The sequence below is a fragment of the Gymnodraco acuticeps genome, unplaced genomic scaffold (genome assembly GCF_902827175.1).
Source record: "Gymnodraco acuticeps unplaced genomic scaffold, fGymAcu1.1, whole genome shotgun sequence".
In the NCBI taxonomy this organism is placed as follows: domain Eukaryota; kingdom Metazoa; phylum Chordata; class Actinopteri; order Perciformes; family Bathydraconidae; genus Gymnodraco; species Gymnodraco acuticeps.
The window spans coordinates 2,728,920-2,754,951 of NW_022989982.1; the positions used below are offsets into that span (position 1 = coordinate 2,728,920).

The 26,032-nt window shown below is 39.5% G+C and overlaps 2 protein-coding genes across 8 annotated transcripts; one reads left to right on the plus strand and one right to left on the minus strand.

The window, feature by feature from the left end:
• Nucleotides 1–627: 627 nt before the first annotated feature.
• Nucleotides 628–9,863, minus strand: LOC117543648 (leukocyte elastase inhibitor-like). 2 transcript variants are annotated; one of them, XM_034212055.1, is made up of 10 exons: nucleotides 9,729–9,863; nucleotides 5,401–5,588; nucleotides 4,126–4,275; nucleotides 3,128–3,268; nucleotides 2,840–2,957; nucleotides 2,532–2,674; nucleotides 2,130–2,207; nucleotides 1,921–2,010; nucleotides 1,650–1,830; nucleotides 628–1,398 (listed from the first exon to the last, which is right to left on the minus strand). In XM_034212055.1, the coding sequence occupies exons 2-10, from the start codon at nucleotides 5,581–5,583 to the stop codon at nucleotides 1,172–1,174; spliced, it is 1,311 nt and encodes a 436-aa protein (XP_034067946.1). In that variant the 5' UTR covers nucleotides 5,584–5,588; nucleotides 9,729–9,863; the 3' UTR covers nucleotides 628–1,171. The 2 variants fall into 2 exon arrangements, with proteins under 2 accessions (XP_034067946.1, XP_034067944.1); XM_034212053.1 differs by lacking the exon at nucleotides 9,729–9,863 and adding an exon at nucleotides 6,133–6,224.
• snx16 (sorting nexin 16) lies at nucleotides 9,832–24,025 on the plus strand. Of its 6 annotated transcripts, none has more exons than XM_034212058.1 (8): nucleotides 9,832–10,273; nucleotides 10,633–10,719; nucleotides 15,064–15,212; nucleotides 15,346–15,415; nucleotides 17,478–17,614; nucleotides 19,099–19,242; nucleotides 20,233–20,273; nucleotides 21,296–24,025. In XM_034212058.1, exons 1-7 carry the CDS (start codon nucleotides 9,896–9,898, stop codon nucleotides 20,249–20,251), a joined length of 984 nt encoding a protein of 327 aa, XP_034067949.1. In that variant the 5' UTR covers nucleotides 9,832–9,895; the 3' UTR covers nucleotides 20,252–20,273; nucleotides 21,296–24,025. The 6 variants fall into 6 exon arrangements, with proteins under 6 accessions (XP_034067949.1, XP_034067950.1, XP_034067951.1 ...); XM_034212059.1 differs by having other exon boundaries at nucleotides 20,233–20,268; XM_034212060.1 differs by having other exon boundaries at nucleotides 19,114–19,242.
• Nucleotides 24,026–26,032: the final 2,007 nt, after the last annotated feature.

Sequence of the window (26,032 nt, forward strand, 5' to 3'; positions counted from 1 at the left end):
GATCAAAAATACATATGTAAAACTTTTTTCTGTATTTGGATTTTATTTACATGTATATGAAATGGAACACATTTGTGTGTGCTTTGAAAAACACAAGTGTGGATCCGGAAATACAAGTGTGAATCCTTCTGTGCACATGTGTGTATTATGAGACTGTTCTGAGCCCATACTAAAATGTTTTTATTTTTCACATAATGTTTGGTTACTTTTGTGGTGTGGCTAATAAAATAAGATAAGATAAGAAGTACTTTATTGATCCCAATTTGGGACATTTCTACAAAATACAAGGCTTCCATCAGCTCTTATTGGAATGCTTATTTTTGGTAGTCAATAAGTCAGCCAAGGCCTCGACAAAACACTTTAGGAAATTAAAAACATATCATTTGAAGATGTTTAGGACAGACGAACTGTCCCTGCATTGGCCTTCTTATAGAGAGGGATCATACTAGGAAAAGGACCTCTACAATGTTTTTATTGTATTTGTTTGAGCCCAGCAATATGAACTGCAGACTACCTTTGCTTAGATTTATCCTCTCATGATTTATTTCTAATGATTGTGTTATAATGACCTAGCCCTCACTTCACGAAACAATATGACGAAAACAAAAATATTGCAAAAGACTCTTTATTCTGTTTCTTCCTTTTCATAATGTCAACACTTTACATAATTGATATATTCTCTCTAGATAAAGACGAGAACGCCATGATTTGTAAGACATTCAGATTGCATAGACAGAAGTAAGACCATTCTATTTCATACTCAATTACAGGAAAAGATTATTCATATACACTCAATATATGGACAGAAGAAATAATGACATTTTAGACCAAATGTGTTTATTAAGACCGTGAGAAACAATTGCTAAACGTTCCACTTGTGACAGATGAATGAATAATATAATGAATGGACTGTGAAAATAGGACGTGGATCACAGAGAAGGAGAATGTGGGCAGGATGTCAAGAAAAACACGTGGATCTAGTGGATGGTTGGAAAATATAGTCCATGAACACAGGAATTTGCTTTAGTGTATTATTTTGCTAACATAAACATGGTAAGAGCAATTTAAAAAAGAACAAATGAGCTTTTAAAGTATTATAAATTATTGATTTATGTAGGAGGAGTGCAGGGCCCTTAACTTGTCTTTGTGCCTGCAGGACATACAGCAGCGCTCACTCAGGGGAGCAGTATCGGCCAGCAAAGAGAACGCTTTTGGTGACATTGTGTCGGATGAAGAAGAGGAAGGGGTGGTCAGCGATGAACGTAACCGGAACCAATAAAGCGCGTTCTGTTAGTATGACAGCAGTGGCAGCAGCAGCCTCAGTTCCCTCCTCGTTGACCTCAAGAAAAGCCTTGTGGACGACTTTTGACACTACCAGGTCATTTGCTGGGGACATGCCTGTCAGCAGAGGAGAAATGATTTATGATGCAAGCTTTATAAGTAAGGCAATCTTGTGTTTTACAGAACTAATGTTTTCTTGAAGCTTGATTAGATTTCAAATGCAACCTTTTTGGCTTTTGAAAGACATCCTTGTATTTATTTCTGCATGGAAAAGTGTTACTCTTTTATTTGTCTGTTTAGAAATGTTGTGCTCTTAAAGTAATGATGCTGTTTATATACAGTATATATATTTATGGCAAACGACTCACCTGAAAAGTCACTCATCGTGACATCAAAAGCGTCCACCATGCCCATGCTGATCAGGATGTCTTTCAAGTCACACGACTCCTCCATCTTGAATCGAGGCAGCCTCACCTCCACCTCAGTTTCACTCATCATGTCTGGGCGAGTCCACTCCACAAATGTCTCATAGGTCAGCTCCTTCTCCAGCTAGTGTGGAGACAATATCATTTATTAGTGTGCCAGTTTGTGCATTTGTTCACGGTATGTGTCTGTGTTCTACCCATAGACTGGTTCTACCTTCTCAAGGCCCGTTGTCTCGTCCTCGATCTCATTGGGCAGGAAGATGAGCATGCTGAGGTCTTTCCCTTTATAAGGCATTTCCAGGATCTGTCAAAACATTCAATTTTTCATTTTGAATCTAATCACCAAATTGTTAAAGGTATGGAATTTTGCTTAACATACATAAATCTATTGTTTGTTTTTTTAACCATTATCATGTATATTACCTGGCAGTTGAACTCGGTAATGGAGGTGATAAGAAATTTACTTTTCTCTTGCATCATCTTCACCGATTTGGAGTCATTCTAAGGAAAGCAGCAAACACAACAAGCACTTTTCCTTTTGAGTAATCGTCCCATCATATGAAAATATCAATTGTCCCATAGGGTACTAAAAGTCAAAGTATTCAATCTGCAGAATTGCTAATTTCAGAATCATATATCCATCATATTCCAATCAAAGTCCATTTGATCTGAATACCATCAATAAATAACTTTAAAAAATACCAAGAACATCTGGTTTATGTTGCTTTCCCTACTCCTAACAAACTGGGTTGCAATTAGATTAGAAATATGGTCAGGTTAACTGCCTAATCATTTCCAAAAGACCAGAAACCACCCCAGTGTTACCTTGTTCATTTTAAACGGCGCATCAACAGTAGAACCCTCCTTGAACTGTTTGTCCCATTTCCCTTTGAAGTAGATGGCGTTGACCAGCACCAACGTGGTCATGTTATCCACCACATCCTTGGCAAGCACATCCTTAATTTTACCTGGTGAACAGTAAGGAAAGAAGATACCATCGTTAAGGCAGCTAGCAATGTTTACAGCCAAATTACATTTTTGATCCACCTTTACAGCATTTAAATATAAAATCTGAAAACAAAAAGGTAGGCAAAAAATAAATGTGCGAGTGTATGAGTTATTGTGAGCTGTACCTTGCGTCTGCCCCTCCACCCAGCTGTTGATGTTGACCCTGACTGCTTCTGCGCTGGCTTTGAAGTCCACCGACTCCAGCTCAGCACTGTAGTACGTTTTGGTTTCTTCTAAGAAACGCTGGAATGATAAACAGCACATTTTAAGACTCATTATGCTTTGAACTTGAGTTAAGAAATACTTTAAGAATAGTATATAATTTGCATGAGTTTTATACAAGTATGATACACCTGGCTATCCCGGATTTGAAAATAAAACGTTAGTGGAGGATCACAAAGGAATACACCCACCTCAACAAACTGGTAGGACTGCTCCCCGTAAAGCCTGTTGGCGAGGCTGAGGGCATACGGAGCGTCGTCCTTGATGAGCTCACTCAGAAGTTTGGAGAAGACTGCGTGGATCTCCTCTTCATCTTTCTCAGGCTTCAGGCACTGCAAAACAGCCGGAGAAGAAGTTCCATAAACACAGTGAACTAGTGCTAGATAAAAGACAACTCCCATGTATAATGCGGATCATTGGCCTTTTGAACAGCTTACCTATTTAATGATTAGAACAGACACCAAAATAATTTGCCCTTGTTATCAATGCTACAGTTACTGTATGTTGATTATTATGGTAACCATTACCAAAGGAGAACATTAAAGCTTTAAGCACCTTTACATTTTATTGTTCATGAATCCATACTGTAGGCCAAATTGTAGTCCATTTTATTTTATTTAAGATAACGGTAGTGTATTTTTATGTCCTAGCATGGAACACGGCCTTGTTAATTTTAGGGTCATTGTCCTCAACATTTTATGTAATTCGACTCATTTCAGACAACACCTTGCATGATTCGGATGTGTCAGAAGTTACATTTTTCCCTATTAGGCCCACAGCACCTTTTTGAAATGAATAATATGCAAAGACAGTCCATCCAAAAAGCCTAACACCATTAGCATTTATGCTTTTTAAGCATTTTCACACACAATGACCCACTGTTTTGTTATTTCATTGTCTCTTGTTCATTGTGGACCAAATATTTAGGATTAAAGGCTTTTGTTTCTGTAGAGATCGTAACATTTTCCATCGACTGCATTAATAGCTTGTTTTTCAGTTTTGAGCTTCACATCACATTTCCAAATTATAGATTTCTAATGACATTTTTAAAGATGCATCAAAGCATATCAAATCATCAGTGGGGAAATAAGTGTGAAATACTTTGGAACACAAATCTTCAATCACCTCAACAGACAACCTAATCGTGCATTATAATTAATAGTTTATTTTAATTTGGCTTTGTTATCACCTTGCGCAGATACTGTGGCAGTCTGCTGGTCTTCTGCATCTGCTCCTGTATCTGCATCCGCATCTGAATCTGCGACTGCATTGGCGACTGCAATGATGTTGTCTCTGCTCCTAACTCCTTTGGTTTCTGGGTCTCAGTAAAACACAGGACCTGGGGGGGGGGGGCAAACGGAAGTTTTTCTAACCAGGTGGATCAATGTAGAAGAAGAGCAGTGTTACAGGGCAGTTCATTGCACAGGTTACCAATACCAAGGCTTGCATAAGCACTCTCTAGTGGCTGGATTAAGAAAATAAACTCTTATGTTGAGTCATCAAGGCATGCATGCACATGCACGTTTTCGTCTGCCAGACTGATGACTCTCAGGCAGGATTACAACAAAATCCCTCCAAGTAATATTCCATTGTGAACTCATCATAAACGGTCAACACCCATATCATAACTGTGAAGCTGCCCCTTGCTTTGGCTGTTTCTTTTCATAGCCAAACAAGGCCATGACAAGGCTGAATTGTTACTCCATAAAAAACAAAGAAAGGCATAATTTGTCTAATAAAGGGGGCCAAGTTTGCATTCCATCCCATAAAATACATTTGCCATAAAATAAAATGATAGGGGGACCACTTTTCCAACTCACACATCTCTTTTTCCTGTATCTAAGTTATTTTACAGCACTGATATAATAAGTTGGTGTAAATGTGCTTTGGTTTGCGGTGCATACAAGTTATACTTCATAGTTTTTATCCTTTTTAGATGTGTAATTGAGTTTTATAAATGGAAAATATTCGTATCTAACTCAATTAAGTACTCCTCTCCCTGTAACCCAAGGCAAGATTAAACAGATCCCTGCCCTTTCTTACTGTTGCTGGGAGACAGAAAGAGTTATTATTGCATGTGCAGGCACTTTCTCTACCACACCCTGACTCTTCAAGTTCTCCCAGTAGGAATTCACCTCATATCAACTCTCATATCATTCTTTGTCTAAAAACAAGTCCTTAAACCAATGCTTTTAACATTGATTGGAGAATGAATTTTCTTTTATTAAGAATAAAACCTGTGCACATGATGAAGCTTATAACCCAAACCCAGGCCTATTTTTCTTCATACAATAATACGATTGAGAAATTCCAACACCATCATCAATCCACTTGTAACGACATTTGAATGCGTGCCTGTACAGTAGAAACACTTCCAAATGGGTGTGTTAGCACGAGAACTAAAATATTTTCATGTTCATTTTCACAATGTGAGTGTGTGTGTGTGTGTGTGTGTATACTGTACCTCTGACATCTGTGCAGATGTTTTGCACCTGGTCCCCAGCATCACCATAGCCAGGGCTGAAGAGATGCTGAAGGGGGAGTAGAAGATATTTGCGGTCTTGTCGGCATCACTGAGCTTTTTGAAAAGGTCCAGAGCGAAGGTGGTGTTGGCCTTGGATACCTTGGATGGGGCTGATGTCGGCATTGTGTCTGATACAGAGCAGAACATAAATCACAGCATTATACACTGTAGCATACCTTTCTGTGAATACTTGCACTTACCTGTTTAGATAAGGTTGAGCCATTATGTGAAATAAAAAAGCTTTAAATAAAAGCTTTACATTTATATAAATCAGTCTTTTTTAGCCTGATAAGAGGTAAGAGTTGCCAACTTTATAATTGGTGTATGTCATCAATTTTTAGCAGCTTTTGCAATTGTGTTTTATTTTACAGCTCGGCACTGTTACCCAAAAATGCTCTTCCTTCCCCAGACGTGCAGACAAATCTCTATTGTTCTAAATCCTATTTCAAAATCTTGTCACTTACCGGTAAATATAAATCATATTAGGTACTTGATCAAGTACCTAGTATTGCATCAATAGTCTACACCTATTGCCTTTGAGAACAAGGTGAAAAGGGAATGCTGTAAATCAGGAACTGTTAGTGGCATTAACCTGGTTGACCGCTGTTATCCTTTACAATCATTTTCAACAAAATCAACTAAATTAAATTGCAAAAAGGAACATCAACTTACTGACTGAGGTTCTTCTTCAGGGGATCAAGTGGTGTGGAATGATTCACATTTTTTATCTGACACACCCAAGTTATGTAGGCCTGGCAACAACTGAGAAAGTATAGATCACACCCATCAGCAAAAAAGACACACCCACCCTATGTTTTGGCTACAAGGTGTACATGGGTGTGTTTTGTATGAGGGGCCGTACAGGCCATAATTCATACTGGTCCTCTCACGCACATACATTCTCCTTTTACATACATATATTTTCACTGTTACATACATACATTCTCCTTTTACATACATATATTTTATAATATGCATGTCTGAAGAGAATATATGTATGCAAGTGAAGAATGTATGTATGTGTGAAGACAATATATGTATGTGAGAGAAGAATGTATGTATGTGAGAGAGAAAGTATAGTGGAAACGGAAGGAGTATGATTGAAACGGAAGGCAGGTCATTCTTGCGCTGTGATTGGCTCAGAAGGTCGAGCGGGGCGGGCTCATGTTCAGAACTTCTGATTTCAAATCAACATAACATGATGGAGGGAGATGAATCGCTTAGATTGCAGCAAGCATTAGGGGTTTTAAGGAACATTTTTGTCAACCCCTGAAACTGTCACATCCCTGGCCAGGTGTCCTTGCGGGTGCGTTCGCTTTACTTATCAGAGCGTGCCGTAAGGGCGGTTACTTTTTGGTTTATAAACTCCCGCCTGGGACGGACTGATGCATTAGATTATGTGCTATATGGAGGGGACTTTGACAGAGTATTTCTCACAAAGTACACAGTAAAAGTACTTCAATGTATTGTTAGTAGCAGTCAAACTAGTACCGAGTCCAACAGTGTCAGTTTTATGAAGAACTTGTGGTAAAATATATTTGTAAAAAGAAAATGAAGAGCTACTGATTTGAAAAAAACGGCTCTCTGTATAGTTTAAATCTCCTAACAATGTTGTCCATGTATTCTTCTCCCCTCGAGTCCAACAGTGTCAGTTTTATTAAGAACTTTCAGTAAAAAATATTTGTAAAATATGAAGAGCAGCTGATTTGAAAAGACAAACGCGAGAGACGGCTGAGTGACCGCAGTGCAGAATCGCTGTATAGTTTAAATCTCCTAACAATGTTGTCCATTTTAGACACATGCTTATTATATTTACAGCCTTAATAACATTCATTTTCTGGGCTCAATGTGTGTCTTGGCCGTTTTCGTTGTGATCGCTAAATTCACCTTGTTTCCCCTTGTTTATAATTATGTTCAACGTTCCAAGCAAACGAGTGCTTTTGTTTTGAAATCACTTCCGCGAGTATCGCGCCCCCCCCCCCCCCTCGCTACAATGACCATTAGACCATTTAGTAAAGTAAAAACTAAAAGCAAAAACGCCTCGGAGACACTCTTCCGTTTACTTGTTTAATAAAGAAAAGCAAGTGGTCCGTAGATACACGGAGTCATCTAACCCTAACCCTCTCCCTCCATCATGTTGATTTGAATCAGAAGTTCTGAACATGAGCCCGCCCCGCTCGACCTTCTGAGCCAATCACAGCGCAAGAATGACCTGCCTTCCGTTTCAACCATACTCCTTCCGTTTCCACTATACTTTCTCTCACACATACATACATTCTTCTCTCACATACATATATTGTCTTCACACATACATACATTCTTCTCTTGCATACCTGAGAACCTGTGCCGATTCTCTTCAGACATGCATATTATAAAATATATGTATGTAAAAGGAGAATGTATGTATGTAAGAGTGAAAATGTATGTATGTAAAAGGAGAATGTATGTATGTAAGAGTGAACATATATGTATGTAAAAGGAGAATGTATGTGCGTGAGAGGACCAGTATGAATTACGGCCTGTACGGCCCCTCATAGTTTTGTGCTAACCACAGACACTCCACAGTTCCATAACAAATATAGAGAGATGGATGGATGCAATAATGAATGGGTTTTTATTGGATTCAAGTCGTTTCACCTTCAGTATTATGTATCCTACAGCGCCCTCCAGTGGCTATCTTAAAGCACTGTACCTGTCTTGGTCAGAATCCAGGCGAGTAAACATGAGGAAGACATGAGAGGAGATATTGCAGAGGATTAACAGCAACAGGATATCAAGACATCAGGCTTTATGTATATAATATCCTTACTTTCTGAAGGGGACGGACGGTAAGCTAAAACCGGTGTCATCATGCGTCAGCTTTGTGCACATAGGCTGTCCTAGCTTACTAGCTAACGTGAAGGCAATGATAGCCTTATATCCCAGGTTCTCTCAATGGTGTGGAGGACACACCAAACGACGTCCAAAAAGATGTCTATTTAGCGTGTCAACATACCTGAAACCAAATTAAAGAAAACTTTCAACCGACTATTGTGAATTGCTTCTAGATAAGGCATGAGTGTACTATAATTCAGCGTTTTAAAGCTTTCGTTTTAAACACAATGTGTGTTAGCATTCACTTTTTGCGGGTGTGAATCGCAAGCAACCGTTAAGGTTAGTAGGGCTGCTAGCGTTAGCAGTAGCTGTTGACGTGACTTAAGTTGTGATTTTCTTCTTCTTTTTTCAGTATTTACTACATTACAGAGCTTAACGGTATTATTGACCATTTTGGCTACACGTTGTGCCTCATGTTAACCGAGAAGCAGCGCTGTTATACAAATACTAGCGTTACATTACAACATTTTGGTGACGGAGTTCGTAGTTTTCAGGACGTCATTAGTCGTCGTTTAGTTAGCTTGCTTGCTAACGTTCCCTCCCAAACGCTACCTACGTCAACAGCAGCTTAAAAGTATAGTTAAAGTAAGATATCAGATAGCCAACGTTTTGTTGTCATGCTGGCCCTGGTCCAAGCTCTGTCGTCATGTGTTCTTTTTAATAGCTGCAGTCAAGACTGAGTCAGCAGCATGAGCAATAAATGTAACCTTTTTAATTCTGTTAACTCCTTTTACCATTCAGTCTTTTAATTATATATTCATAGTTTCCATATGCTTCTTCCTTTTGTTCTCCGGCCACGATATGACGTTTTTATTTTGGCATTATTAACACCTATGACATGTGTAATATTGTGTTAGTGTTTTTTATAATTTATACTCATCCAGAGACACAGGGCTGGCTTTTAACAGCTCCACTGATGCGGAATTTATGCTAAATCATTTGACAGGTAACTGACAGCCTCTCAGTAAGATCAGCAATCTATCCCAGGCCTGCTCTTGCACGAAAACCAACACGCAGGTTCCTCTTTCTTTATCTCAAACCAAAGCTACTGACTCCATCCCTTTTGCAGCATTGCAGGTGGGAGTGGTCGGGCTTCTAATGGAACAAATGCATAAAAGCTAATCAATTGACAAGACGATCTGAAAGACTGTTTACCTACAGATCTTCACAGGGTTTTTCCGTCATGAATTTTACACATAATGCACAAACCCATAAATGATAAATGACATGTCAATAATTCATCTGCCCTCACAGTCTGGTACCCTTATTTCAGGATGATGTTGGCTGACAGATCCTTTCTTTAATATTGGGATTAAAGGGAATCAGAGTTTCCCATTTATGCAGGCTGTGTTAAGGGAAGTTCATTTTGATCATGATAAATACAATAAACATACCGAATGATTCCTTTCTTTGTTGTGCAGGGTGCTCAGAGACTTCATCAGCTTCTCAGGGCGAGGGCTGCTGCACTTCCTCACACAGTGGCAACGGAGCAAAGCAAGGTCAGTGTGAAGAGCCTTGTTGACTACTGCTGTGGCGGGGCAGGAGCACGCAGCTCAGAAGGATGGCATCACCCTTTGTGCCTGTACCTGTGCCGATGGGCAGAGCCTTGTCAGGAGTTAACGGAAAGCTGAGACGACCACAGCGAGCTTCGTCTCTGGGCAGCGTCTCAAACAGTTTGGCCGGGGAGAACAACGAAAGAGAATGTGGATTGTTAGGTTCCCAGCGCCACTCACGCTGCGGCAGCCGGAGCGGGACACCACCACCCTCCCAGAGCCCTGTCACGCGGGCCAGGGTGAACGGCACTCTGGAGCCCTCCATAGAGTACTCCAGCTGTCCCCGCTCCATATCAGATCCTGCTCAAAGTCAGCTAGACGAGGACAGGCCTATTACTCCCACTTTACTGGGGTATGAGGTCATGGAGGAGAGGGCTAAATTCACGGTATGAAACCAGAAAACAAGCCTGCATCAAGACAGCCTTTTTGATTATTTATATCTGTCGCACAACTCTCCAGCTATGTTAAAATGCTACGTTTTTTTTAAGCCTATAAGGACTTTTAGATTAGCAGCACATTTGATCAGTTTGTTTAAGTTTCCAGTGGCAGGATACACACATGAGCAAACACATGCTCATTGAGGACAAGCACACAGAATGATGCATACTAAAGATAAAAAAGTGTAATGTCAATATTTACTCAACACACATTATTAATTTGAAACAAAGAATCAACATGCGCTTAGCAAAATGCAAGAACTCTATACTTTTGTAGTCATAAACAAGACTTTTTTTCTTTGCTGCAGGTCTTTAAAGTTCTGGTAAGAAAGACTGCAGATGAGAGCTGGGTTGTCTTTCGAAGGTACACAGACTTCTCCAGACTCAACGACAAGGTATGTTTGGGTGTGTTGTATTTACATATGTTTGCACGTCTATGTGGAAAGTATGACCTCTCCCAAATCAAGCCTATCTGAAGCTTAATTTTGTTCTTTTTGCAGACAGTTTTTTACCCATTAAAGTATTGCTTTCAGCATATCTTCTTTTGTTTTTGAGTTGCACTGTGGAACTAATCAGAGCTTCACAAAGAAGGCTTCTGTTCCCAAATAGCCAACAGGCCAGAGCCAACTAGGGGTGCAGGTCTCTCGTGGTTTCGGAAAGGACAGTTTGGTCACAGATTACAAAAGGGAAGAGCCATGTGATACTTTGTGAAGGAAAATTATCTACAACAAGAGAAGATAACGGGTGGAAAGCTGTAACAAAAAAGCATTCTATGATCTTTGTAAGCCCGTAAAATATTGATTACAGAAAAGCACAATTGACTGATTCATAAACAGTAACCCCAGGCAAGAATGTTTTCAACAAGGGGAACAGCAGTGTTTCCCACAGAATTTGATTCGGCAAGAAAAGCCAAAGGCCCCTTAACCAATTTGGGTTATCAAATAAGATAATACATGCGAGTTCATGGCTACTGTAGACAACGTTCTTGTTGCTCTGTGTTGCGTTGTTAATGAGTGAGACACACCAGAGTTGAGGATCTGTGGGGTTTATTCTCCCAAAAAATATAATTTACAATTTAGGTATTTAGCAGACGCCTTATTCCAAAGCGACTTACAATTACCAATTACAGGGACATTCTCCCTGGAGTAACCGAGGGCTAAGTGCCTTACTCAAGGGCAAGTGGTGTTCCAGGCAGGATTTGAACTCGTAACCTTCCGATCATCAGCCCACCTCACTATCCATTAGACCAGTGGTTCCCAACCTGGGGGGCGCCAAATATTGCAGGGGGGGGGCGCCAGGCCTCAGATGATTTGAGGCCAAATATCATATTTAGACTTTTTTGTAACGCAATACATGATTGTCACTAAAGGCCTTGTCTCTACATTACAATAACATATAAAAAATAATTGATTCATTAATTTAAATAAAAATTCAAGTTAGTAGCTATTAAAGGCATAAAAAGACAGAAATGTATAATTCTTTCTTTAATAGAAATGTTTCTTCTGCCCGTAAATTGTCCAAACTGGGCTTTTCTGGATAAGCGCATTTTTAAAACATAGTCATTGTCCATGCCGGTTTTAGTTGGATTATTCGTCAGTTGCTCCAATCAGATCGGTCTCCTTCATTTTGTAGATTATTTACGACTTTTGAATCCACATTGGCAAAATCCGGCTTACTTTGAGCATGTGTTTTAACAGTTTAATCCCTTTGTGAATTGTTTCCACTTCCGCGCCGTCCTTTAAGCCCCTGTCACACTGTCCCGAAATTGACACCCGATGGACACACGATAAAGGAAATGTTCAAATTCGGCTGTGATCGTAGCAACATCGGGCCATTCGTGAGGGCATCTCATACCTCATTCACACCAACGCAACTCCGGTTCAAGCTCCGTGCTAGAGCTTTTCAGGTTCAGAACCGGTTCTTCGGTTTAGCTCCGGCTCTTTTCACACCGCCCAGAGTCCGACTGGTGCTGCGTCATTGCCTCATCGTTTGCATCATGATGTAACCGTTTGCGTGCCTGCTTCATAAAGCCAAACCGCGCGGAAACCCCTCACAGCTGACACCGACAACAACAACAATGGCCGATTGTGCTCCAGCTTCCTCTGTACCTCTTCGGAAGACCAGATTCCCAGTAGGTAGCTGGTCTCTTCAGTGGACCACTGCTGCTTGTTAAGTTTCTCCATCGTTGTGTATAAACTGGATAATACGCGGGCTTTTTGTTGTTGTTCAGGAGTTGATCCCGCCCTTGCCCCCGCCTCGACGTAAGCGTGACGTATGCGGTGTTTTTGCTCTGGCCGGAAAACATTTTGGTGCTTGAAACAAACCGGATTCCGGAGCTAAGAGGCTGCTCCGCTGCTGTGTGAACAGGAAAACCCGGTGCTTTTCAAGCTCCAGCTCCGAACCGGCCCTGAAACACCGTTGGTGTGAATGAGGTATAAGCCATCGTATGACCGCCGGTGGAGTTTCTCAGGCTCCGGCAGCAACTTCGTGAGCGGCAACTTCGTAAGGCACTCGTGAGGGCATCTTGTCAAATCGTGTCATCTTCGTGTTATCATCGGTGCCATCGGGCATTCGCCCTCACTCTGATCGGGGCGAATGCCCGATGGTACCGATGATAACAAGATGCCCTCACGATGGCCGTACGAAGGGCAACATTCACACACAAATTCAACACGAAAATGAACCTTCGTAAGGTCCTTCGGCAATTTTTTGGCATGCCAAAGATTTTGCCACCGCTCACGAAGTTGCTGCCGGAGCCTGAGAAACTCCACCGGTGGTCATACGATGGCTTAAGATGCCCTCACGAATGGCCCGATGTTGCTACGATCACAGCCGAATTTGAACATTTCCTTTATCGGGTTGTTTTATTGCACAACAAAATCATGTAAACATATTATGGAAATAACCCAATTTGTGTTCTGTGAAACTAAAAAGGATATAATATATTATTTTGAAGGACAGTTGACAGGAAGTTGTTGTTGTTATGGAAACAACATTACGGAGAAAACGTAATATTTTCTACATATAAAGACGGATAAAGTAAAGAACAAAGTCTGAAGATATCAGTACAGTGTCATAGTACTGTAACATCATTGTTTTTGGTACTTTCATTGCAGTTGTATGTCTTAAATGTAATGTAAATGTTGCCTTCGTGTGTGGTTCGGGGCCATCTTCGTGCGAAATTCACAATTCCATATTCGTGTGTCCATCGGGTGTCAATTTCGGGACAGTGTGACAGGGGCTTTAATTTCTTCATACAGCGGGAATCCAAATGAATGAATCCTGAGTCCAATAACCATCAAAGTCACTCCAATAGTGCTCCTTAATTACGCTTTCATCCTCCTTTAACAAAATACGTCACATTCATCCAGTTTGTGACCGTAGTTGTAGCATTTGAGACTTTTAAACTTTAATTACCGCTGTTGCAGCTGTAACGATTATGCTGTGTTTGATGGCCTTATGCCGTGCGTGTACCGTAACGAGGCTACGTTTAAGTGTTTCGAAATGTCAGTGTGTCACATAAACATTTGGATGATATTTCTATGTGTATTTATCTAGAAGCGCTGCAAAAAGCACTCAATGTAATTTAAGAGGACTTGCCTTCTGCGTACATTGCCAAACACGCACATGTAATTGAGGAAAATAATGCGTTAATTACAAATACTGCTTATCAATCCCGTACTTTAACATTATTTTTATAGGTTACTTTTTAAAGGAAAAACGAAACAAATTTGAAACAGAATTAACAATGATTTATTTTATGTATAATGTGGATTATGAGCTGCTAACACACATGCGTTACTCTTCGTATATACACATGGTTCAGGCTACTAATGTGAAAACAAGTAGGCATGTGCTATTCATCAGACACAGACCTTTTACACACCTCTTGTTGAGCAAACTGACCTCAAGCAAGTTTTATCATTAGAGGACATTTCTGACTATGGGTTTGTGAGGAAAGAATGCCATTCACTGGTGATCCAGAGGTACAGACACTTGTTTCTTCACAATTACTGTATTTTCTAAAACAGGACATATTATGCTCAATTTTTTTAAGTTCATATTTGTTTTGAGAGACGATCCCTCTGGAGGGATTTAAGCCTTTGCAGACCATTTACATGCACACAAACCTACATAACAATATATAGTAAATGGGGAAAACCCCCAATTATTGGTATTTGATGTGTTTACTCCTACTTCTGCGTTAGACACTGAAATGCACATTTCAGATATATTTCTGTTGTTATACATAATTGTAAGAGCATTGTTGGAATGAGATCTAAAAGGGTCATTGCCAGCAACTTCTTCTTAGCCATCAAAATTGTAAAAAAATCCCAGTAAGAATAAGGTTTATTGCTAAGTAGGTTTACGCACAAGGAATTTGCTTTAGTGTTCATGGTGCATACATACATTTCAATGAAGAACCTGTGACTTTTAAGCTTGTACTACATGGGACAATATGCACATTTTTATTACAATGTGGTTTTCTAATAAAGGATAACAATAGGAGGATAGCAGCCTTGCTTTATTACTTTGATCAAGGCAAGTCATTCTAAATAAATAGTGACAGAGAAAAGCTACATGTACTATTTATCTTCGTCTCTTGTCCCTGCATCACTTCAATGCATATCAATAACCTCATATTGTCTCAAACAGTGCATTTTTTTCAAACTATCCTGCTGGAACAATATTGTAGAGATCATGTGATACTAATTCCTCTCTGTTTGTTTCTGTTTTAGCTTAAGGATATGTTTCCAGGTTTCCGCCTCTCGCTGCCTCCCAAGCGGTGGTTCAAAGACAACTATGACACAGACTTCCTGGAAGACAGACAGCTAGGACTACAGGCCTTTTTGCAAAACCTGGTTGCACACAAGGACATTGCCAACTCGTATGTCACATGATCACGCTGCAATTCTTATGTTTAAATGGAATCATTCAGCCTTTTTGTGTCGCCCAATAATCAACAACTCCTACTTTTTTTTGTTTAAGTATTTATTTCTGTTATCTGTTCTTCTTGACAGCCAGGCAGTGAGAGAGTTTCTGTGTCTGGATGACCCACCTGGGCCTTTCGATAGTCTCGAGGAAAGCAGAGTAAGTGTGCAAATACATGTTAATGTGTTGTCTGTGCTGCTATCCATGCTACTTCAAGGCCTTTTAGAAAAGCTAGGGATTGATAATGAATACAGTAGCTTGAAAACTGAATGAGTTTGGTCCATGCAGGAAGTATAGAGAATGCTTTTTTTTAAACCTTAAAGCCTTTACACGCTAGTTATTTTTCAACGTGGGATTAATCGGCATGTTAATATGTTCTTAATAATAGTCTTACATGTTTTGCAGAAAAGCAACATCATTCTCTTCTCTGGGTCAAAAGTATCCTGGCAGTTGGTCCTCTGCCATTGCATTCATTTCTGAACCTTTTATTGAACAAATATTGAAACTATCACACGTTCACATCGCTGCCAGCATAAATAGTTTGGATGCAAATACTCACAGGCAAGTATTTAGTATTTTCGCCTATTTGAATTTAAGGTATAATAGTCATAAATATTTATATATGAGATTATAATAACTCCACCTTGCTGGAAAAAAACCACATTAATTTGGAAGCTTGGGAAGAAAGAAAGGTAGCTGCGTGGGAAAATAAATACGTTGCACCGGTCTGGTGTTTTGAGGTGCTGTATAGAGTTACATTTATTATTCTGTGCACTCACTGCAAAAACCCTTTGTTCACAAGGAAGTCCGTGCCATTCCTATAAGACTGAGGTAATGTCTGCATCCCCCCAAGATTAACCAAAGACATTCTATGCGCGGTTTGAGACTAACTTCCCATGGCAGATATGTGGAGATATTTTAAAAGGATTAAACCCTTCAAGGCAGCCCAAGTTTCAAGGAGACTGCTCATTCCCTGTCCTAAAACAAGTCCTAAACAACTGCAGCGCTGTAGCACTTACTTCCAGCATCAGGAAGTGCTTCGATCTCTTTCCTCTCATCAGCTCCTTCTTTCCTTGAAACACTGGACACAATTTGCCCACTGGGCAGTAAGAATGACGCCTTCACTCTCGCCCGCCACACGGACCTCTCCGACCTGGACCAGATGGACACATATCTGTTTACTTACTGTATTCAACACCATTGTGCCCTTAAAGCTCAGAGACGCCACACGGACACTCTGACCAATGCTGCAAGACAGCGGCTCTTCCTCTGCAGGCATTGGAGTTTCAATAAATAAACGTATTATTATTATTATTATAATATGGATATTCTGAAACTTAGCTTGTGCACCACGGATTCACTATACCACCTTATCGTTTTTTACTGTATACTAAAATATAATATAAATGTCATGTAGACAGCAATTTTTAGGAGATAGTAAATGCCGCAAATATACATATTACGACATGTCTGTCTACCATAAAACAAATAATAAATATAACGTCATTACCACAAATATAAATAACTTTATTTTGTATTTTATTGATGTCTAAATATATGCCAGTATAGTAGCTTTTATTTTTTATTATATGTCTTATTTGCTCAAATAGTTTTTTATGATCTTTTTCTATACTTAATCAGCCTTGTTGGAGGGAGTCAGATCCTACATTTTTATGCATCTGATAATAAAAAACTGGAGACGTTTGCCATGATATTTGTATATGCCTTTGCTGTTCTTTCTGCTGCCGTTATTGTTTTGAACTTAATGTCTCTATTACTCTGTGTGCTTTAAAGACTGACCATTTTGTATGCATGCAAATATTTGTGCTCAAGATAAAATGTGGTATCGTTTTCAGGTTACTGCCAAACCTCACGTATCGCATGGGCACCGTATTTTAGCATTTAAATTGATACCCAGTACTTCATTTTACAAGAAAATAAAGTAGCTTAATGTCGAGCTCATTAAATCAGGCTGTAAACATCACTCAGTTGTCAAATAAAATAACCCTCTTCATTTCACCTGCATATCTCAGTCAAACACTTAAACACGCATGTTGAAATCTGTTTATAAATAGTTTTAACGCATGTCTTGAGATTAATGTACAGTATCAAGAATTGTTATTTTGTCTTCTCCTCTGTCTCTCAGTGTGTCCCTTTTTATTCCCACAGTCAGCAAATATTTTCAATTCTTTTTTTTCTCTGTCGCTGCTTGTTTTTCTAGGCGTTCTGCGAGACTCTGGAGGAAAGCAATTACCGTCTCCAGAAGGAGCTGCAGGAAAAACAGAAGGAGATCGCCTCCCTGAAGAGAAGACTGGATGAAAGGGAGCAAGCCATCCTGCTACTGGAGAAGCACGTCAAGTCAGTGCACAACACACACATAGAAATAAATAAATGCAATGGGAATAAGGGTTGGACACACATGTAACAAATTACGGACAAGAAAGTCACATCTGGTTCACAGCATGTGTTTCGTCTTAGTAGACAGTAGGGGTGTAATGGTTCACAAACATTTCGGTTCGGTACGTACCTCGATTTTTAGGTCACGGTTCGGTTCGGTACGTTTTCGGTATAGCAGAAAAAATTATCACAAAATATATATATTTTTTTTAAATGATTATTAAACTGTGAATAATGTATTCACACAAATAAATACAAAATATAATAAAATAAACATTAAGGTGCAGTATTTCGATGAACTGAAATAATCTGTATTTGAACTGTACTGTACTAGTTCCTAAGCAGCCAGTTTGACATTATGACTTGCTTGTCATTGTATTTTCACATTTTTTTAAAGAAAGATGAACTTGTCCACATTGCTTGCTGAAAGGGCAGATCTACTGGCACTAACAATGTCTCCTGCTGTGGAGAACACCCTCTCTCTAGGGACAGAGGTAGCAGACAGCCAGGTAGCGCTTTGCTAACATGGCAACATAAGGATATTTGGCGTTTGTAATAGCTTTAGCTCGATCTGAACTCTCTGCGAGTGGTGGAGGCTTTCATGCTAGTGGGAGTTGGGTTTGCACTTCAGTCTTTTTTCTTTTGGTACCGGTGATATTCACGTTCGGGCGATGCCTTTTCAAATGAGTGTGCAAGTGTGATGTATTGCCAGCCGCGTAACCAATTGTCGTTGAACAATGCCGACAAACAGCTTTGGTTCGGTCCACCTGTCTTTGTCCGTCATCCTTGTACGTAACTGCGAAACCAAAATGTTCTCAAACCGGAGACTTCAATGATGCTGGAGGATTTTCGAGCTCAACTTTATCTGCGTTCGCCATTTTGACAGTTCCTCAAATTACTGACTAAATTTGAACGCATCCCTGTGACCAGCTCTCATAGTATGCCTCTCGTCCAATGAAATGACTCGCTCTATGACGCGATGAGCCCTGCGACGCAGCACCTGAGATTACTTCCAAAATGTTGTTCACGTTCTCAATTTTTTTACATTTAACGTTATATTTGTTCGGTACACTTCGAACCGAAGGGCCCGTACCGAATAATTTTGGACTGTTACACCCCTAGTAGACAGTAGTAATTGAGATCCACACATGTTCCGAAATAGCATTTAATGCAAGTCACTAAGGTGTGTGTGTGTGTGTGTGTGTGTGTGTGTGTGTGTGTGTGTGTGTGTGTGTGTGTGTGTGTGTGTGTGTGTGTGTGTGTGTGTGTGTGTGTGTGTGTGTGTGTGTGTGTGTGTGTGGTGTGTGTGTGTGTGTGTGTGTGTGTGTGTGTGTGTGTGTGTGTGTGTGTGTGTGTGTGTGTGTGTGTGTGTGTGTGTGTGTGTGTGTGTGTGTGTGTGTGTGTGTGTGTGTGTGTGTGTGTGTGTGTGTGTGTGTGTGTGTCAGTGGTGAGTGTGTCAGTGGTGAGTGTGTGAGCCCAGGGTCTCTGTGTGGTCTGTCAGCTCAGGGCAGTGAGAACAGCGCAGACGCAGATCCAGATGTGGAATCGTCTGCTGTAGAGGCGGATCAGGATGTGCCTGACGACTCTGGGTAAAAAAAAACGCAAACACCACACAAGTAAAGAAACCAAACCCACTTCAAAAAGCAACAACAGGAAGCAGTTCAGACGGCAAGGGAAAGGTTAGGAGGTCGGAAGGCTACATCAATAGTTTCAAGGCTCATTCATGCTTTTTGACCCAACAAATATAGCTGTTTTGGAAAAGCTTTCACTTTGTTTTCTGCGTAACAGCGTTAGGTTTCAGGTTTATTATTTTCTACGCTTTACAAATGCACTGATGTTTCACTAATGTTTGTTGATTACTTTCTGGGGAATTCCACTTGTTTTTCTTGCTGCTTCTAATGAAACTCCACTCTTCCATTAGACAGTTGCCTTTTAGGGAAGTAAAGGGATTTGTCACAATTAAAAACTGGAAGTACCTAATGTGACACAGATGGAGGGTCTGTTCTTTATCAATCAAATTACATAGGAAGAGATTGTTTCTTACATATTATAGTTGGAAAAGTATTCAAATAAGTAAAACAACAACCCAAAAATAAACTGCTAAAACTAATTTAATTTCCTTTTGATTAATCAGTTCTCCCCAGCTTCTAGACTCTTTTTTTGCACTGCGTTGATTTATTTGTCCTTACCAGAAAAAAATCACTTCAGACAGTACAAAGACATCATCAAGTTGATTCTATATTTTATCTATGTCTTTTTATTACCCACTGACAGTGCAGTCAATAGATTAGCATCTACATATCCACATCAGGGCAAGATATCAGTGTTCATTTTCAGAATTTGATCCTATTTGCTGGATATAATGTTGGGTAATGTAAAGGAATCAACAACCCTGAGTTTTAATTAAAGGAGTTTCAGGGTCAAATGACAGCCTTCATCACTGAGTGGTCCCATGATTATCTTATTTGTCCTTCAATCAATTTCATGGAAGTCTGTAAACGGATAATCATTTTCATCAACTGTTCATTTGATTTTTCCCTTTCCCTTTTTGTGTTTTTATTTGCCCTCACATTTCACAGCAGTGCCGCCCCTATCTGAAAACAGCCTCATAACATGTGAGGTATTTTGAATAGCTCAGCAGGCTTCCACTACATACCTTCTCACCGTCTCCTTCTTCACAGTAAAATGCATCCCACTGTTTACCACTGTAATGGATCTGTCCTGTTTTGTGCTTTGAGGATATTAAAGCACAGGTTCCTATTACTTTCACATGTTGCTTTACAAGCTCACATGCTGTATTGGCAGTATATTATGACATTTGAGTATCGTATTAGGTTTTACTTGAAAATAAATACAAACCCATCTTTTATGTGCTTGCAGACAGGATGTTTATTAGGGATGGGGTCAGTTCACTTTCAGTGCAAATCAGAAATACTTTAGTGAAACAAACTTAAAAGAAAGTTGTTTCAACTCCAGAGATTAAAAGGATAGGGCTTCAGGCCACAAAATGCATTCTTAAATTGGAGAAAGTCGATGTTTACTTTTTGAATTGATAGTCCTGAAAATGATTAGCCCCCAACGTGGTGTGTATTTATTGTTCTGCAGTGTTCTGTGCTGTGTAAACCTTGTGGCTGCTCCCTTGCATCCTATGTTACTAATACATGCTGTTAGCGCCTCCCTTTCACGTGGTGATGTCAGTCCCTGGGAACTGTGGGTTGTGGGTCTTCTTTCTTCCACCTTACATATTTTTTCAGTTTTGACATGCAGAAATACTGTAAGAACTAAATCTCGCCAAAACGGTGTCGGTTGGTTTTTATTCTCAACAAACTTAGTTTTATATGACAATAAAGACCTAGATTTGGACCTTAAATAATCATTTGAATTGTGAGATGGGAGAGTCAGAAGCAAAATCTGTCTGCTGTGTTTTCATTGGCCGTGTAACAGATCCTTACTATTGTTTTTGTAGCATAAAGACTGTACTAGTCTTCTCCCACAAGGATGGCCCACAAGTCGGGCCACATTAACAACTCTCCTCTGCTGTACATTTCCTCTTTGGTTCTCTCAGTTTTCTTACAATCAGTTTATTTTTAATTTGAATCAAACGCTGATTGATTTCCTCTCCTGTGATTTCCCTCTCTCTAGTGGCAGGTGTGAGGTCGAGCCGGTGCGATCGTCTGCGTGTTGGTGTGGGCCGTCACACAGCACATCCCCTCCGATCATCCAAGTCACTCAGCTTTACCACCAGAAGCTGGAACAATAACAAAAACCCAGGTTCTCTTTTTTCACTCATCTCGTCCTCCAGAACACTCCACCTTTCTAATGTTTTAGAGCTATTCCACACCCGTTTTTGTGTTTTTCTTCCCACAAACCAATTTCCCCTTCCAGATTGAAGGCCCTGTTTTACCTTCTATTCTTAGAGCTGGATCTGGCGCAGCCTTTATCTGTGTATATGTTTGAAAGGGAAACATTTGTATATACAACAGCTGGTTCAGCTTCAATTATAATTCCATCTACGGGTCATTGTATCTTCCCATACACATGACTTCATTCCGAAGAGCTTGTGCAAATTGTACAAAATATAACCTTTATCTGGAACTACATGGCTGCTTTCAATGGGGACTCTTAGTACTCCTTGTTCACTTTTGAACCATGAACTGCGTCAGTCCGATTGGATCAATCAGATCCTGTGGTCACAAAGCCAAAGTTTGGCTTCTTGGCCAAAAAAAAAAGATAACTTGAAGACTTTCACAATTGTGACAATCGTAGAATTTTCTCACGTGATTCTGCAAATGTGCATTGCCTTATGGCTCCTTCCTTGTGACAAGTGGCCCTCTTCAAATAAGAGAAACAACACCCCCATGTGGCTACAGAATAAAAAAAAGTCTGGATACATGAGAAGTCTCAGGATACACATTGGTAACCAGGTGGGTATCACAGAGGATGGATTCTGATTCAAATACATTATGTCATTGCTTTGTACTGCCATTGACTCTCATTGAGGCTATAGACTGACCTTGAGAAGCCTCACTGTTTTCACTTCTGATTTGCATCTAAAAGTAGAGATTCCCTTAATGTTCTAGTGCCATGGTGGATTTTTTATAAAGTTTAGTCCTGCGAGAGACTACAAAAGATGTAATGTACTCTACTGAGAGAGAGAGAACCCAAGGAAACGTGGCCCATTGTTGCTTTTTAAGTAATGTACACTATCATGCATTAGTTTGCTTTTCGACATTGATTATGCTAATGTAAAAGGTCCATAATATTTACAACACTTAACCTCTTCTGGCACCTTGCCTGTTAAGGAAGTGTAGACTGAGCCTGGAATTGTATCAGTTTCCTCAAGGTCTAACTAGATATTGTAAAGCAGCTATATAAAAGGATCAGTTCACCCATTTTACGAAAAGGGTTTTTCAATCTTCTTGATACAGTTTATGTGAACTGATGGTTGTTTGGTGCTCAAAGTATTGGAAAATTGCATATAAAAAAACTGAAATCCACAGTCAATCAAGAGGTATGACTGTCTTTAATGGAACCACCATCTTTAAAATAATAACGCCTTAACAACGCCTTCCGGGGGTAACATCCTGAGTAGCTGACCTCCATTATATTTTGGTAGAAGCAGAAAGGGCCAGCTACCTCAACATCTCTGCAGATAAAAACAAATATATACATTGCAAGATACCCAGAGGAGTGGTTTGGGTGAACTGTCCTTTTAGGAACACGATCGTCTATTTATTTTAGGATGAACCTCTGCTTCAGTCAAGGAATGCAGAAAGAAAGCCCCGCTTGTGGTGTTTATTTACCTGATAACCAGGTTATGACCTGACAGACAAAGGAGTTCAAAAAACATTCGTTTTTACAACTCGGGCTCGGATTTTAGAGATCAAGGCCAAAAATGAAAATGAGATGAGGAACCATTATACTACTTTTCAGGAAGGGCTGGTTGTGATGTGCGTGTTATCAGAATTAAACCTCATACTCAAAAGCCATATTGAACACTTGAGAAGGGGCAATGGTTTCACATGTGGCAGTGTGTAATGACCAGCTGCGGGTTTGAGTTAATGAAGTGTATAATTACTACAGCTATTGTAAAATGGTCTGAAACGAGGCCTATGAATAGGTCAAATTATGCACTTTATGGATGAATGGCAACCCCTCATGTTTGCTAGGATATGTTTTTTTTACTCCTTCATTTGTTTGCGACGGAAACGTGCCTTTTCAACCACTGAATCTGTCTCGATTCACAACTGGATCTTATGTGTTAATATGTCATTTATGTATATGGGGTTTTGTTCGGGTTAATTCCCTTCACGTGTAATTCTAAGTGCCTTGAACATCTTTCACTTAATGTTTCTTTTTATGTGTTTGAATAGGTTTGTGTAAAACATGAGATGTTGGTAGGAAATTAAAGTTGTTCCTCTGAAGGAGATCATGTTTTAATTGACACTCGTGTATGTCGTTGTTTGGAATAGACTGAACTGACATGGTTTTTTAATATTGCATTAATTAATATGAAGTTCACATATGCACTACTTTGGTATCACTATTAATGTCCTGGATTTTAAAGGGACAATTCACGTAGAAATCTGGTCTGAAATGAATACTTTGGATACTGTAGCCCATGCTATAGCAGAGATGTTTATCAGAAATAAATGTTTAACTCACTAAATTAAATGTGGAATGATCTATTGAGTTCACATGTATAATTGTTCACATTTAAAGTCAAAGGAGATGGTATCAGTAGTTTTTGCTTGGGTGAAATTGGGTCTCTTCCAATAAGTGCTAAGATGATATGGGCTTACAGTTGCAGTATGTCCTATTTTAAAAGTGTGATGCTCTCAAAATGTAATAAATTATTATGACTTATGAAAATCTTGCTTTACTAATGTAGTTTCTTTTCAACTGTAACTCCAAAAATACTACTTTAATAGATTCCCTGGAGAGGGGGCTATTCTGCCTGAGCAGTAAATACTTGAAGAACATGATGGCACAGCTTATATGATTCAGGGGTATGATTTTACAAGGTGTCTAGCTTTTCACGGGTAGTTCCATTGGATCTTTTGGTTTTTATTGCCTTTCAGATGTTTGATGGATGACCAAGGTAAGGCAAGTTTATTTATATAGCACTTTTCAACACAAGGCAATTCAAAGAGCTTTACAAAAAAAGAAAGACATTAAGAAAATGGCATTTAAAATCAGTCATTAAAAAGAAAAGCTAATAAAATAAACATTAAAAGAAAAAATACATGGATAAAAGTTACAGTGCAGTCTAAGATATTAATTGTTCAACTAAACATTAAAAGAAAAAGTACATGGATAAAAATTACAGTGCAGTCTAAGATATGAATAGTTTAATTAAAAGCAGCGACAAAAAGAAAAGTCTTCAGCCTGGATTTAAAAGTAGTCAGAGTTGCAGCGGACCTGCAGGATTCTGGGAGTTTGTTCCAGATATTTGGAGCATAATAACTGAACGCTGCTTTACCATGTTTAGTTCTGACTCTGGGGACAGAAAGCTGACCAGTCCCTGAAGACCTGAGAGATCTGGATGGTTCATAATTTAGCAGGAGGTCAGAAATGTATTTTGGGCCTAAACCATTCAGTGCTTTATAAACCAGCAGCAGTATTTTGAAATATATTCTTTGACACACAGGAAGCCAGTGTAAAGACTTCAGAACAGGAGTGATGTGATCCACTTTCTTAGTGTTAGTGAGGACTCGAGCAGCGGTGTTCTGAATCAGCTGCAGCTTCCTAATAGATTTTTTTTAGTGAGACCTGTGAAGACACCATTGCAGTAGTCGAGTCTACTGAAGATAAAAGCATGGACACGTTTTTCCAAATCCTGCTGTGACATTAGTCTTTTAATCCTAGATATATTCTTTAGGTGATAGTAGGCTGATTTAGTAACTGTTTTAATGTGACTGTTGAAACTCAGGTCAGAGTCCATGACTACACCTAGATTTCTGGCTTTATCTGTTGTTTTGAACATTGCACACTGAAGCTCAGCGCTAACTTTTATACGTTCTGACTTGGCTCCAAAAACCATTACCTCAGTTTTATCTTTGTTTAATTGGAGAAAGTTCTGACACATCCAGTCATTGATTTGTTCAATGCTCTTACTCAGTGTTTGAATTGGAGCATAGTCTCCTGGTGAAATTGTTACGTAAATTTGTGTGTCATCTGCATAGCTATGGTAACTTATTTTGTTGTTTTTCATTATCTGAGCCAGTGGTAGCATGTAGATGTTAAAGAGAAGAGGCCCCAAGATGGAGCCTTGAGGTACCCCACATGTCATATTTGTCAACTCAGATGTGTATTTACCTATAGAAACAAAGTTTTTTCTGTCCTTTAAGTAGGATTCAAACCAATTTAGAACTGTTTCCGAAAGTCCCACCCGGTTTTCCAGTCGGTCTAGTAATGTGTTGTGGTCAAGAGTGTCAAACGCAGCACTGAGATCTAATAATACTAACACTGAAGTTCTGCCACTGTCTGTGTTTAAGTGGATGTCATTAAAGACCTTTACAAGAGCAGTCTCAGTGCTGTGGTTTGGACGAAAGCCTGACTGGAACACATCGAAACAGTTATTTAAATGCAAGAAATTACTCAACTGTTGAAAAACTACTTTTTCAATGATTTTACCTAGAAATAGCAGGTTTGATATGGGCCTGTAATTGTTCATTACTGAAGCATCTATATTATTCTTTTTTAAGAGCGGTTTAATGACTGCAGTTTTCAGGGCCTGTGGAAAAATACCTGAGTAAAGAGATTTGTTTACTATGTGAAGTAGATCTGAGGCCATGCAATGAAAAACATCTTTGAAAAATCCTGTTGGAATAATATCAAGGCAGCAGGAGGAGGATTTCAGAAGTTGTATAATGTCCT